At 43.4% G+C, this 15996-nt stretch overlaps 1 protein-coding gene across 1 annotated transcript in view; it reads right to left on the bottom strand.

Annotated features, from left to right (window-relative positions):
* Positions 1-2358: 2358 nt before the first annotated feature.
* B4GALT5 (beta-1,4-galactosyltransferase 5) overlaps positions 2359-15996 on the bottom strand; it is a 70419-nt gene continuing 56781 nt past the window's right edge. Inside the window, exons 3-9 of the mRNA XM_081150174.1 lie at positions 11839-11952; positions 10884-11008; positions 9942-10058; positions 9129-9316; positions 8308-8430; positions 6104-6205; positions 2359-4966 (exon numbers count right to left, since the gene is read on the bottom strand). Coding sequence (XP_081006300.1) covers positions 4819-4966; positions 6104-6205; positions 8308-8430; positions 9129-9316; positions 9942-10058; positions 10884-11008; positions 11839-11952 — 917 coding nt within the window. The 3' untranslated portion in view covers positions 2359-4818. The remainder of the gene's footprint in view (positions 4967-6103; positions 6206-8307; positions 8431-9128; positions 9317-9941; positions 10059-10883; positions 11009-11838; positions 11953-15996) is intronic.

Here is a 15996-nt window from a genome sequence, read left to right as displayed (position 1 = left end):
AACTCTGGCCACGAGGCCCCTGCTCTTTCTAAGGGCAACCCTGGTCTCCGCAGGGCGCCTGTCTGCCAACTGAAAGTGGCCTGAGGGGCTCCTCATTCCCCCTGGGGTTTTTCATTTTTTTAGTCTCTTTCCCCGTCTCCAGTTCGAGGGCATTCCTGCGGGATTATCCTGGGCTCTTGTAGATCCAGCTCTTTCTCTGGTGGCCATCTCCCTCTGGTTCAAGAACACACTCGGGTTTCTCTTGTGGAAAACCAGAATCAAAACCACCAGCCTTCCCTTTCCCGTCTCATGAAATGAGATGCCCGCAGCGCCCGCCTCTGCCACCGCGTTTCCTCCTCTCATCCACCCCCAAGTTCAGCAAAGCTGCTTGCACCACAGGACCAGCGTCCCCCGTCCCCCCTTTGCTAGTCGTTGGCTTCACTGCTCACCTTGCACCCCTTCTTTGCTGGGCCCACTCCCTCCAACATCCATTCCGGTAACTTTCAGGCCTCTCCTCTGCTGCTCTCCCACCTCTTTCCCTGTCTGCTCCGCTCACTCACTCTCTTCTCAGCTGTTATTCAACGGAGACCTCAGAGGCTTGGGCCAAGGCCACCCCTCTTCACCCTCCACGCCTCCGCTCCACTCGGTTCCTGAGCAATCTCGCCTCCTCCTAGATCTCAAGTCCATCCCTGGGCCCGACCATTCCTTTGAGTCCCCAAACCAGAGCGCCTACGGCTGCCTACTTGCAGTTTCTGCCGATTGTCTCAAAACCCCCTGAACTTGACACGCTCGCAACTGATCTCGTGATCTTCCCGGGGACCCTGGTCCAATTCCAGTGCCCTCATCTCAGGGAACGGCCTTGCCGTCCGAGTGAGTGGGGAAGCCAGCAGCTCAGGGGAGTCCTCCATCCCAGCAGCACATGTCCACATCCTGTTTTACCCCGGCACTGCCACACGACTGGACACCTAACTGGCCCCCTGCTTTCCCTTTGACCCTCTACAATCCCCCCTTCTCCCTGCAGCCTGCGGCTTATTAAAAATTACTCTCTAATCACATGACACCCAGCCCTACCTGCTGGAAACTCTCGGACCCACTGTTCTAAGGATAAAATCTAAACTCCTTCCCTTGGCCCACAAGGCCCTGCACTGCAGTCTGGCCCCTTCAAACTTCAGACAGTGCCCAGTGTGCCCCTTTGATCTCTCGCCAACCTTCCCGGCTTCCTGCTCCTGCAGCTCCCTGGATGCCCAGCTCACCCACCTCACCTCAGGGACACCTGCCCTACCATGTCCTCGTGGCCACAGTATCTCCTCTATAGCACTCACTCACCGAGGATAGAGCTTCAGCCTTGATAAGGTGTGTGTGTGGGGGGGGACAGTAAGCTATGACACTGACCTGTCTTACTGCTCATCATTGTATCCCCAGCACCGGGACACTTCTTACTCACTAAATATCAGAGTGGTCAGCATTCATGATTATAATCTCTGAGCAGAATCAGGCAAACAGCAAACTCTGGACTGGTCCCAGAGGACCTTCTGGACCCAAACTCTGTCAACCCCCACCCTCCCCTTGCCCAGGTGACTTACCCGACTTGGGCATCACCTGAGCCAATTCTTGACAGAAAACCCAGGTGTGGAAGGAGGCCTGGATGCACAGTGGGGGTCGGGGCTTTTGCTACATGGGCTGAGTTTTTCACTCCACTGGTCTGGCTGCAGGGGTCGGGCAGGCAGTGCCTCTCTTAGGAACACCCAGTGGCCAGCTGAGCAAAGCAAAAGCCAAGTGCTTGAAGCAACACGTGGAGGAGCTGAACCCCCACAAGAAAGGGAGGCCCCAAGAAGCCACAGTGTCCCAGACAAATAAGAGACAACCACCAAGGTTTAGTTCTTGAATATGTATTTTTTACTGAAAAAATCATTCATAAATTAACATACAAAAATGTACAAACACATGAGTAAATAATGTAATGACAAAGAACTATCTTTGTGAAAGTGTTTTTTTAAAACATCTTTAGATTTCAGTGCAAAAATGTACCCCTGGCACCTCTTAAAACGTAAGAGCAAGCTCAAAAAACGTAGTGATGGAAATAAGCTAGCTACGTTCAATGTCATCGTCAATGGTGAGTGGATACAATCAATACATGTGGCTGTTGCTCAGCTATTCATGTCTGTGGCAGAGGAGCTCTAGCAAGAGTCCCTATAATGTCAAAATGAATATTTTTGCAAATAACCACCCCCCCAAAAAAAGTGTGAAAGGAGAAACCTTTCCCCACACTCAATAATCAAAGACAAGAATGATTTAAGGGGTCCCCTATCAGTAGCCTTAAAGAATTTCAGCTGCCAAAATATGCACAAGGTCACATTTGGTTCTTTTTTTTTTTTTTTTAACATGAGAATTTCACACCATTAACAGCACTCGGGCCTGGCTGTACGATCTCAACATTTTAGTTTCCCACACAGTACTCAGCATGGTGGATAAATGATCAACAGTGCACAGTAAGAGAGTTCACACTAATGATACGAACTTACACATGATTGCAAGATAATTTAAGTGACCCTGCTTCATGAGACCTTTCCTTTTTGCCCTCAATCCAGCAATTTCTTTTTTAAGTCAGGTGTTAGCCTTTTGCCAACATTTGGTTCTTGGTGGTAAATGTTAATAAAAAAGCTTAAAAGAAGATCACTTTACAACACTGCCAAGTATCAAGCAGTCTGTCTTGGTCAATTCTTCCAAATGGCATCATAGTTTTGTCACACAGAGCAGCTCAGCCTTCGGTGACGAAGGAGGGAAGGCAAATGAGAAGGTGAGAAGCCAAGGCCAGCACAGAGGCCTGGGGGTGTGGGGGGGGGGGGAGAAGGGGGAAGTAATCTTTATTGCTATATGCACCATACATCAAAGGAAAACCAAACGAACTTCTGTGTGTAATGTTCCCTTGTGAAGGTCTTTTAAAGCATGAAATTCTCAAATTCTTTTAAAACATATGATACAACTTACCAGCCTTTTCAAGGGCAGCAGCCTGCTCTCTCATATGAGCCGATAAGACCTTTGCAATGCAATTGATTTTCTAAATACCACTCTATTCTTCAAAAGGACAAAAACATGAACAGAAACAAGCACTGGCCAATCCCTCCCACAGCTTGTGGGGATCATATGTCCATGGAACCAATACATGCAACGGAAAAATCCCAACCCACACGTGTATACACAAATATACCCCTACACACACATCATGTAAACCATGAAAATTAAGGAAGTTGAAGGCAAACAAGGCAATTAAAAAAAATATGAAGTACTCTTCAGAAAGTACTCCCAATCACGATATATAAATATGTTTTATGGAAAAGGAGGGGGGAAAACTGGCATTTTTCAGAGTCCTGCAGAAGTCAATGGGGACTGTGAATTGAGGGATTTGGCTCAGGGGGAAAACTCAGAGAGGCACAAATTCAAATGCAATTTAGAATCTGACTTCCAAAAGCACATGAGGGTGTGAACAGAGCACAGGGCTCTTGCACCCTGGAGCTTTGTTGGTCTAATTTTGAAGCTCTGATTTGGTCTAAGCTGGATCCCAGCTGACCCACAGCACACAAGTGTCACCTGCTCCCGGTTGAGTTCCTCTTCATTTGATTGCTCATTAGTTCTATGTATAGTTAATAATGTTGACAAGGAATCTTTCCAGAAAATAAAAAGGGAACTATTCAGAAGAATCATTGAAGCTCATTGGTGATTTAGGCACAGATTTCAGAATTTGTGACCATGTTCCACAAGAGAAAAAAAACTGAGAGAGAGAAGAAAGGACACCACTCATCTCTCTCACGGTGATGAAAGGAGAAAACAAAACGCAGGGGCCCGTGGGTGCGTGCCCATGAGCGCCCCTGAGGGGCTTGCTGTGAGCAGGGAGCAGGCTGCTGTAAAACAGCAACCTCCTGTTTAGCAAAAGATTGGCAGGAGCATGTCTGTGCCCAGCAGGGGAGAGAATCCAGAGCGGAAGCCAAGAGCAAGACCTTGGGAGTAGGGAATGGGCGGGGGCAAAAGTAGTTGCCAGTGACAAAGATTCAACTATTTTGTTCTTTTGTAACATGCCCTACATCCACTCCCTTCCAAAATGACAGCAATTTGGGAGATATATTCTTCCACTGCATTTTAACTGAGGTCCTGCATCTGCCAACCAAATAAGTGATCTAATAATATAAATCCCCAGTTTGAATTGAAGCCAGCTATAAAATTAAATTTTAAAAAGGCATTTTACATGGCTTATTTACAATTATACTTCTTCAAGAAGTGATTGTTACATGTCTATTTATCTTCCCCATCCCTCCCTTCCCGCCCTCAATCCCCACCCAAAGCAGGTAATTTTTTAAAAAATGAAACCAAAGAGAACACCAGAGATGAAGAATGGTGTGTGGAGTTTCATTTGCTCTTCCAAAAACAGCTGCCCGGTGGTGGGTTTGCCTCTTTGCTCTGAAGGCCAAGAAGCTCCAAAGGCCATTCGTAGGACAGGCTCTGGGGCAGGCCCACGGCGGATCACAGTTCCGCTTCCGGAGATTGTGGCTACGATGGACGTCGGGGTAGGAGACAGGGAGAAGAGCAGCAGGACAGACGTCTGTCTTGTGGAAATAGAAAGCTAGTCCTGATGAAAGAAGTTCCCGAGCTTACTCCCTCAATCCCAGCGGGTCCAACAGTGAAGGCATTTTGTGCGTGTACTCTGTTCACATTTTTCCTTGAACCCTGTGATCCTTCATTAGACACTGTCTTTCTAATTTTCTTCCTGTGTGGAGCCCCAGGACATCTCATCAGGCCGCTTTCTTGGTGGTGGTGGGTAAAGCAAACATACACTCCCTCCTCGCCTCAGTACTCGGTCACCTGAGCCAGCTCAGGTGTCAAGTTGACAGTAATGTTTTTATACAAGGCGTCGTATGTGATGTTTGCAAAGTAGTTCAAGTTGTTGAGGCCATCCAGCCCTTGCCGCTCTTTGGACCTTCTCAGCAGAGCATACCTGTGATGCAGAGAACAGAGGTGGCTCTGAGTGGGGTCCAACCTCCTCAGGACAGACAATGGAGCAGGAGAGGACACATGGTGGGTGAATGGCCATTCAGCTACTCTACACTAAATGTTATCATTAGAAACACCTCCTATTTCATGCCAGGTGCTTTACTTATTACAGATTTCATTTAATGCAACCATCCCTTAAGCAAATGAGGAAACCAAGGCTCATGATGTTAAATGACTTGCCCAAGGTCACAGAATGGACAAGGGGGAGGTAAGATACTAACACATCGGACAGGAAAGTTCAGAGTCTGTATTCAGTGCCCTGTCCCTCCCATGAAGACAGAGTTCATGCAATCAGAATCAGCTCTCCAGAGACTAGTCCTCTCCCCCAGTTAACAAAAGACAGAGACACCCTTGAAAATGCAGAGATGTCACTCTGTCCACATGCCCTGAGAGTCCGATCTGGGATTTACTTATTGAAAGCAAAGAGGTATTAAAGCAACTGCAACCACACGCACAGAAGCTCAGGGACACCCCTCCAGGACTGGGGCTTGGAGGAAGGGTGCCAGCTCTGCTCTGTCACGGCAATGTAAGTCACAGAGACCTTTACCCCAGTAGGCTTTCCTCCAACTCTCTGAAGGCTGCAGAGGAGATTATAAAGCTTAAGATGTAGAAAGAGTGATTTCCTTAAAAGATCTTACAATCAAATTTTTCACCAATAGTCTGATTTCACCCTCAGACATTAGCCTCACAGTTAAATGTTTGGAAGCCCGGCCAGGTGTGGCTCAGCAGTTGAGCGTCAACCTAGGATTCAGGCGATCGGGGTTCAATTCCTGGTCAGGGCACATGCTGGGTTGCGGGCTTGATCCCAGGTCAGGGGTGTGCAGGAGGCAGCCGATCAATGACTCTCTCATCATTGATGTTTCTCTCTCTCTCTCTCTCTCTCTCCCTCTCCTTTCCTCTCTCTGAAATCAATAAAGATATATTAAAAAAATATATATGTTTGGAACTATAAAACAGCTGTCAGAACAGGACCTTGGAGAGAGGCTGGGGAGTAAGACGAGGGGCTATAATATGCTCTGGGACATCTGGAAATGCAGAGCATAGAGGATATTTGTAAGAGGAATAAATAAATGACACCAACCTTCCTAGAAATTGGACTTCTCCTCGATGGTGATGAGGAATGGACTTGTACTTCCCTGTGTCACCTTCTGGCCGGCTCACAGAATAGCCTGCATTCTGTACTCTGTCCAAGACAAAGAGGATGGGCTTTTAGATAAAGTGATCAAGTCCTATAGGTGACCAAACCGAGGCCAAGGTTAAGAAACACCAAGTTGAACAACAGAACTTCCTCTGCATCTAAGTATTTAAATTGCCTATACCCTCTGGATAAGTTCATGGTTTTAGAAAAGAAATCAACAATACAAAAAAATTTGGGGAAAAAAAAATTCAAAATGAAGTTCAAAATTCTTGAGGGTTAAAGTTTGACACAGGTTCTCAGTGACAAGTCCAAGTGTGGGTGCCCCTGGCAGACAAGTACAGCCACTCCCTCTTGCCAGCTTGCTTGGGTCCTATCAGAAATACCTTCTCATGGGCAGACAGCACCTTTCCCTTCCACAAGCTACCATAAAGCAACCCAGCAAAGTCAGAGTTGCTATGCATTTTCCCTGCTTAGGTAGAAATTATGTCTCTGCTCACCTCCCCCATCACTACGGAGATGAAGGAATTTACATGACAGTCTCCAGATGTAAATCATCACAATTATGAAAAGTCACTGTGAGGGAGCCAGCATACGGAGGAGGTGTTCAGGATATTATCCTACATGATAAAGATACGATTTCCCAGCCAGACTTACTGGAAACTTAACAGGGCTCTAAGGAATCATTAATAGACTTTGCAGTCTATGGGAAATTTACATTCATTTTCATATTATTTCAATATCCTCCTGACTCCCAATTATACTCTTATTTGATAAGTACACATGGAATGCCCACTGTGTGCCTGGAATTGTGCAGGGTGCTGAGGGGAAACCAGCACAGCTCCTGCGCTTGAACTGCACCCTCTCCTAAGCTGGGGAGAGAGAGAAATGAGAATGGTGACAGATGTTCTGGGAGAGACTGGATTCAAGGACCAGCCAAACCAGTGAAGTGTATGGGAGAGCTTTTCATCCTTTCTAGGTTCCTAAGAAACTCAAACTAAAAGGATGAGATGCCATTTGTACCTATCAGATTGAACAAGAATTGTCTGGAGATGGGTTGTCCAGTGTAGTAGCCATGACCCATTTGTGGCTATTTAAGGGCTAAAATGTAGCCAAAATTTAAAAGGTCGTTTATCTCCAATGTTGGCAGTGGTGTAAGAAAATGGGCACACGAATGCACCATTGGTTAGAATCTTTTTGCAATCTTTTTTGAAGGAAAATTTGGCAATAACTATCAAAATTTAAAGTGCGTTTATTTCTTGACTCTAGTTCCACAACTAGGAATTTAATCTAAAGAAATATTTGCACATGTGAACAAAGGATGTTCAAAATTGTAAATGACAACAGGAGAGGATTAAAGTAAATTATTTTATATGTGGAGAAAGGAATGTTATGCAGTTTTTAAAACTAATGAAGCAGTTCTCACTATATTAAAGTGGTGGGAGGTGGGAAGGGATGTGCCTGAGTTACTTCTATATGAACAGAAAGAAGCCCAGAAATAAACAGCTTGTTAAAATGGCTACTTCCTGGGAATGAAATAGGATGGCAACTGGGATTGACTTACACTCTTTGGTTTATGTATTTTTGTATCATACGAATTTTCACCAACAAATATTACTTTGTAATTAACAGCTAACACATACTTTCTTTTTTTAAACCAAGCTAAAAGTAAACAGATACAAGGTGGCAATTCTTTTGCATATTCATTCCTTATTAAGTTACTACACTACTCACAGGATTGTTCACACAAACTGGTATAATACAAGCCTTATCTGATGGCACGGATAAATCTGTGTGCACATCACTAACATTCTACCTCTGGTTTAGGGAGGTTTCAGTGAAATGTGCTATGAGTAGAAAGCACACACCAGATTTTGAAGATTTGGTAAATAAAAGGGAATGTAAAATATTTCATTAACATTTTATATTGATTACATGTTGAAATAATATTATTTTGGATACATTATGATAAATACATTAACATATTTTATTGCCATATTAAAAATTAATTTGACCTTCTTTTTAACTGTTTGAAACGTGGCTACTAGAACATTTTAAATTACATACACGGCTTACATTCTATTTGTACTGGACAGAACTGTCTGGAGAGTCTAAAGGAGCATTTCTAGAAGACCCCGGAAGGACAGTACCTGTTCCACAGGTCGTCGTCTTCTCCACCCCAACCCCAGAAAGCATTAGGAAAGCCATTGATTTTCCGAAACTGTTCCACTGTTAAGCCGCTCACTCCACCGAAGAACTCAGTATAAGGAAGCCTAAAAGGAGATGGAGAGCATCAGTCATCTGTGCATGAAAGGGTGACTTTTTTCTAGAACAGGCCAACTCACTGGAGAACTTTGTCTTAAGTAAAACAATGCTCTCTGTGCTACTGCCATGAACCATCTGAAATTGATTCCTCATGCTGAGATGCATCAACCTGAGTAGCTCATTGAATATTTTTTATAACAGCTTTACTGAGACATAATTGACATGCCATGTAATTCACTCATTTCAAGTGCATAATTCAAAGACTTTTAGTATATTCACAAGAGTTGTGCAACCATGACCACAATCAATTTTAACACATTTCATTACAACCAAAAGAAGCCTTGTACCCATCAGCAGTCCTCTTCATTTCCCCCAACTCCCCCACACAACCACTATTCTCCTTCCTGTTACTATATGTTTGCCTATTCTGGATATTTCATATAAATGAAATCATGTAATATGTTGTCTCTTGTAACTAGTTTCTTTCACTTAGCATGTTTCCAAGGTTCATCCATGTGTTGCATATATCAGTACTTCATTCCTTCATATTGACAAATAGTATTCCACTGTGTGGATCTATCACATTTCGTTTACCCATTCATCAGCTGATGGACATTTGGGTTGGAGCTAACTGGATTTGCCATCTTTGCATCTCTCACTATCCTTTTAAATTTAACTTCTTTAATTAAGAAGAAATGATACTCACAGATACATATACTTATCCAATTTAGTTGCAAAATGCCGTGGCATTTGTCCACATCCATAGTAGTTACGATCACTTTCTGGTATGTGATCCACGTCATGAAAAATAAGACAGTCCCAGTCCAAATCCTTCATTGCTTCTTGAAAACCGACATTAAAAAGCATGGCTCGATTAAAGGGTTGGGTGCCAACCTAAAAGACGCAGAACTTTATTTTTAAAAGGACTCTTGAAGCAAGATCGCTGCTGCCTCAGCTCTGCCTAAAGGAAAGCTTATTGAAACCAACTGGAAAAGCCCACTGGGCCAGAAGTGAGACAGATCCAGCACCACTCATCACTGACTCACAAGCCACCTGACCTCTAGCCTCGGATTTCCTTAGAGATAAAAGGAGTAATAATGATAAACCCAAGCTTCTCTCTCCCAAGGCGGTGGTAAAGGCAGACAGCATTTAGATTATCCAGCCCCATGAAAGGAAGAAAGAACACACTGCTATTTCTACTTACTGCTCCTTATCATAAGGGGAATTTCCTGCAGCCTGAAGATACCACCCAAAGCAACTCTAGCAAAGCCACCGTACAAGAGGCCTTTGTTCAGGGTAAACAAAGTTCCACCCTGGACGCAAATCTGTGGTATTGACTGAGCACCATTTCAAAGAGGAGAAAAAAATTGCTCTCTGTTCCCCCTCCCAACTCAGGGTGACTCAATCATAAGATTTCAGTTTTACTGGCTCTTCACACCAAAGATGGATTAGCTTGGAGCACTCTAAAAACTGCTGCCTCAGAAGAGAAAGGGTAGGAAAGAAAGGACTGACAACTCACTTGCTCGATTACATAAAATGCAAACCGCAGGCGCTGGCGCTGAAGCATGGGAATCAGGTGTCTGAGCAGGACTGGGAGGTGCTCGTGGCGGTTCCGGAACGGGATAAGGATTGCCACCTGGAGTGGGTCAAGCAAAAGAGGCCACCCTGTTAGTCCCCTCGACTTCTGCAGAATCAGTGACCAGCTCTTGGGGAGTAAGGCTGGGAGGCTGCCTTGTCCTCAGCTTCCTCTAAAGGAAGGCCGACCCTGGAAGTCAGAGGACCTTGTTCTCACACACACCATGCTGTGCACACGGTGGGCCTGCTGAATGAACTCATTCTAGACCACAACCCAGAGGAAGACCTATCTATCTATATCCACAGATATGTAAACATACAACTAAAATACGCTTCAAAAACCAGTACTTCCCCATACAACGTGCAATGCACTGTAACATAGATGTATTTATTTATGATGGTCATTAAACTGATTTTATATTCTAGCAACGGGCTAGAAGCACTGATCTGTTCCGCCTTTGCTTGGGTCACTGCTGCACCACAGACATCTCACAGGGCTGGGACAGAGCAAGCACTTAAACATTCTCAGTGTTAGGCGAGCTGTCTCGGGTTTTTACTTTACTAAACTTCGTGCGAATAAGGCATGAAGCACTGAATTTGTGAAGATGGCTTCTGTAAATGTAAGAGACCTACCAATGCCGCCCCTGCTTAGCCGACAGTTCAGTAAGGAAGACAAAAGGGTTGAAATGATGCAAATTTCTGGCTACAGGAGAGGACTCAGGGAAAACATATTCTCCAAAGTATTTCCATCAAATGCAAATACTTTTCATCAGGTAGCAGGAAGCAAATTACAAAATGTCATAATCAGTGCATCCCGCGGTCATTGGAAACAATGGCAAGTCCCAGGTGGGCTTCCCAGCGCTTCAGGTCTGACGCCACAACCTACCTTCCATCGGGGCACGCAATCGGAAGGCATCCAGTGACCTCCAAGCTTGATGGCTGGGTCTTTGGAGAAGACTTCATGAATGGTATCCATTCCAATTTCACTCATGTTTATGTCTATTGGGCCCTCTGAACAGAGAGAGAAAAAATTAAGAGGCCGGAAAATGGTAGGTTCTTTCCCCTATGTCCAGGGTTTTACTCTCTGGATAAGTTCAATGCTTTTTCCAACTCAGTGCATTTCAGGCTATCACTATTACTGCAGCAAATCAAGAAACTAGAGTTCTGCTTCTGCCTAGGGTGTAGAAAGAAGTTAAAACCAAGTAAGACAGCAGCTGAACTTCTCAAAGAGGAAGGAGAAACGAGGCTGAGCTTGGAGCCATCTCTGTGTGCTCCTGAGGCAAGTACAGACGCACTGTCCCAGCTGATTTCTCAGTGACCTGACTGGTCATGTCCAAACTCAGAACACACATCATCTTACTTAAGCAGCAGAACTGTCTCAGCTACAGAGAAGGTGTAACACTTTGTTACCACTGCTTTAGACTGCACATGGGATTACAAGAAAGAAGGAAAGAAGAAAAGATCCAATAATTTTTTAAACTAACACTCTGTTAAGAAAATAACGTCTCTCGTATCAAACAAGTTATAATCAGCGTGCTCACTGCCTATAGTTTCTCTAGGATGTCCTAACAGATCCCACGTTACAAATGAGGGTGCGTGTGCAAAGAAAGGGAAACATGTAGAAAATGGCACCCAGATCATGGGCAACTTTGCAGAGGGGCTGAGAAGGAGTCAGGACACAAGTAACTTTCACAGTCCCCGTTTCCAACGGCAGGGCGGCGTTTACGTTCTCTATATAGGCAGACACGTTGCGAGAGCAAGAACACTCGCCCTCTTGCTTTAACCAAATAAAAAGACAGCAGTTTCAAAAGTAGAGGCAAATAAGCAAGAGCTCTACTCACTCATGGAAGGGAGCCTTTCAGGACAGGTATGATTTGCAAAGTAGGTGAAGTCTTCAGGAAGAAAAGTTGTGGTTTGCAGGAAGGTTTCGCTATGGTTCAAGTCAAGAAGATAATCTAGAGAGGTAAGAACAAAAGGCAACTCAGACCGGTACATGGGATCAAGCCTGCAATTCTCGGATGTCTACCAAATAAGTTTTTTTCTTAGACATCATTTTTTGTGAAGCAGGACTCTGGACTAGCTCTTCACTGCAGCCACAAATTTGAATCCATCAATAAAAATGTTAACCAGATGATACTATTTTAACCAGTGTTTCTACTTTTAGTGATATTACAGCTTTATATGCACTCAGGTTACAGTAAAATAACTCCACAATGTAATTATAAAAACAGCACCCCCCCAATACCTTATTCTCTAAAGGAACTATTCTCACTTCTGTTAGCCAGCTACTTTGTTAGTGGCCCCCATTCGCCTACACAGTTCATCGTGATGTTTCCGTTTCGAGTCTTACCTGCTGACTTCCCACTTTGGGGAATGATGAGGATTTCCCTCCCTTTCTCCCCTGCCCCACCACACACATACCATTTCCACCCTCCAGTCTCCCAACACTCACATATGATAACTGTGGTTATCGATACTGTTCATAGCCGAGAAATGTGGAAAGTTATGATTACTTTTCCGTCCTTTCCTGTATATATTTTTCCCTGAGTGACCCGTGTTTTTCTGTTTGCCAAGTTTTGTGTGGCGTAATGACTGACTCAACACCATGCCCTTTACCACTGCATTTCTCCTTCAGCCATTCACGGGCATCAGGGGTGCTCTCAACTTCATCCCCCAAAGGTTGTGCCTTCTGATCCGCTCCAACTTGGAGGCCTTTCCTTTCTGCCTGACGTGCAGATGCTATCTTCGGACCTTCCTGCCTCGGGGTCCCGGAGATTCCTTTCATCGCTTTACAATATGGAACCTCATTTTCCCCAAGTTCAGTCTCTCCCTTTTTCTCACCTAAAGGAACACATCCTTAAAGTACCTTCCTATGAAGGGGAAATGGGAGTGATTTTGAAACCCTGTATATCTGGTTGTTACTCTTCCTCACTTGACTCCTAAGTTGGTTGGTTTATACAATTCTTGGACGGAAATAATTTTCCGTAAGAGCTGTGAAGGTGCTGTCCCACTGCTTCTAGATTCCACTGTGTCTGTTAAGTCCAAAGTCATTCCAGTCCCTGATCTTTGTCAAAGGTGACCAATAATGTCTTTCTGGAAGTGTAAAGAACTTTCTCTTTGTTCAGGAAATTTCACATTGGTAAAAATTGGTGCCTTGTTAGGGGTCTGTTTTACCCACTGTTGACTGTACGTAGCCATTTTGCTACTCTACCATTTCCTGAATTTTACCCAGCCCTTCTTTTAATGATCATTTCTGCTATTATATTTTTAACTTCAAAGAGTCCTTTTTATTTTCTGAATGTTCATTTCTTACAATGTATTATTGTTTCATATTTGTTATCCTTTTTTGCTTATCCTTGAGAATGTATGTTTTTAATATTCTCCTAGCACAGTCCGTTTCTTCCAATCCACCGCTTCTTGTTTGTTTTGATCCCTAGCAATAGCAATCCTTGGTCTTCTGCTGATATATATATATATATATATATAAGTATATATACATATTTTTAAATTTATTATTATTTTTAAAAAAATATGTCTATTGATTTCAGAGAGAGGAAGGGAGAGATACAAACATCAATGGTGAGAGAGTCACTTAACGGCTGCCTCCTGAACGCCCCCTACTGGGAATCGAGCCCGCAACCCAGGCCTGAGCCCTGACCGGGAACTGAACCACGATCTCCTGGATCACAGGCCAGTGCTCAACCCCGGAGCCACGCCGGCCAGGCTCTGCTGATATTTGAGTAGGGCACTAATCAGCTAACTAAAAGGGTGTGGACTGAGGTTCTTCATCATAGGGTGTTCTGGCCAGAAGTTTGGTTTAGAAACTTCCAGCATCAATATCGTTAGGTCTTTCCTCTTGGTCTGGTCACATCCCCAGAGAAATCTATTCTAATTTCCTGCCAGAATTGTACAGTCTTGGCTACAAGTATCCCAGAACTGAGGACACCTAAAACAAGCTAGGTGACCCCAAGTTGAAGGACACCCTGTTTTACCATCTTTGAGTGTTATCAAGTCTCTAGACCTTTGCCAAGATGGGGACAGGGATCTGGGCATCTGACTGCTTTTCAAATAGCTTTGAACCAACCTTTATCTAACTTGCTACCTTTATTCTTATCTCCAAAAGTACTTAATATTGCCAATGCATGAGCTTCTGGAAGATTCTGGGTATAAACTGGGGTGATGGCTTTCCCTGCTGCCACATTAGCAGTCAAGTTTGTGGGGTGTCTGTAAAGTCCTTATCATTGGTCCATCTGTTTTCCCACTTCCAAAAGTTTTTGCTGTGGTCTCCTTTCTTGTTCTCTTCATTCCTAACGGCTTGTAACATTACATGTGTACACACACGCGCGTGCCCAGTTACTGTCATTTAGTGAGATTTAAGGGTACAAAGCAGATGCCTTATTCCTAGGAGACTGTATGAAGGAAGCCCCTCTAACCTCTTATTTTTTTTACAGATAAGGAAACTGAGGCACCATGTACACAACTTGTACAAGGAGACTTGGCTTTATATGACAAAGACCCAACTAAACTCTGGTCGGCGATCTTTCTATTATACTGCACTATTTTTTCAGAGTATTACAATCTCTCTCACCAGTCCTTTTGGATTCATGCTGATTCTATGAACATTAAAACTTCCTATTCAAATTCACTTCACAACATGAAAGTCCAGAATCTTCAACTCAGATTTTTAAAAAATAATTGCCGATAGGTAATAATCATTCAATCAACCTAGCTAGTATTTTTTTGTAGTCCAGTGGTTTTTATTTTCATTTTTTAAAAATTTATCTTTATTGTTGAGAGTATTACAGATGCACTATGAGATGGTTTCCAAGAATCAAACTGCTAATACAGTGAATCCTTTTATATAGGCACATGGCTGCCTACTCTACAAGTACTCAGAGGACAAAACTCAATGAGGCAACTTGGAGAGAATATTAACAGTCTCTTAACAGGGGAAGAAAGAAACAGAACACTTTCTGTCCTTTTTAGTTGTAGCTTTCCTGAAGGACACTAAGCCTGCATTTATATAAAAACTTAAGCCAAGTCAGCATTAACTCCAAAGGTAAAATTATTTATACAGAAATTAGCCCAAAGTCCTCATTCACACATGCAAACCTGTCCTAAGTTGAGCCTTTTCTGAAGGTATTAACACTTCAGAAAGCTACGCCAAGGACCTTCTATGCCCATCATTACTCTGGATGATTCTGATTTTGCTTCTTAATCACATACACATACTTCTCTTTAAAATAGCATCACGGTAATTACATCCGAAAGGCAAAGAAATCCCCAAAGGTATTATAATGAGCATTTTCATAAGCAAATCAACAAAAAAAAGAATAACACTTCTGGGCAATGACAGAACTAAGCCTTGGAGCTACAATCTAAACAGGAAGTAAGTAAAAACAAAACACAAAAAAACAAAAATACATGTAGGAGAGGAGAAAAGATACGTTCTAACCTTAATGATCCTATTTGGGGGAAAGACACAGATAAATTCCTTTCTACTTCCTTCAAACTGTGATATACTAAGCCTGGTAGCAACTAGCACGGAATAAAACATGACAAAACAAAACACCACATATTTTCTTCTTCTGGTTACTAAATTAATAGTGTCATAAAAAAAAATATTCAAATACACAACTCCTAAGTGGAAGTTCAACATAGTAACTTGGCCCTACATCTTGGGGGGAAACCTCTGAAAACCCCTAATTTCCTCATTTCCAATTTTAAGTTGTATAGATAAAAATTTTAAAGAAGTGGAAGAGGCAGAGGATATTAATTGCTCTGGATATTAATTTACGGATATTAATTTACAACGTGGTAAAATTGCATGGTTATTGTGGGTCCTGGTCCTCCTGTCCAGCTGCCTGGAAATGGGTGGACTATACTGCAGATGCTTCTCAGGGGAACCAAACATCAAGGTCTACTCTTCCCAAGCAGGTACTTACTGAATGAGGGAACTGCTGAAAGAAAAAAAACAAGCTTGCGGAATGTCCATGGCC

The sequence above is a fragment of the Miniopterus schreibersii genome (genome assembly GCF_964146895.1).
Source record: "Miniopterus schreibersii genome assembly, chromosome: 10".
NCBI classification, from domain to species: Eukaryota; Metazoa; Chordata; class Mammalia; order Chiroptera; family Miniopteridae; genus Miniopterus; species Miniopterus schreibersii.
The sequence above is the reverse complement of the archived record's forward strand: the minus strand, read 5'-3'. Positions and strand labels throughout refer to the sequence as shown.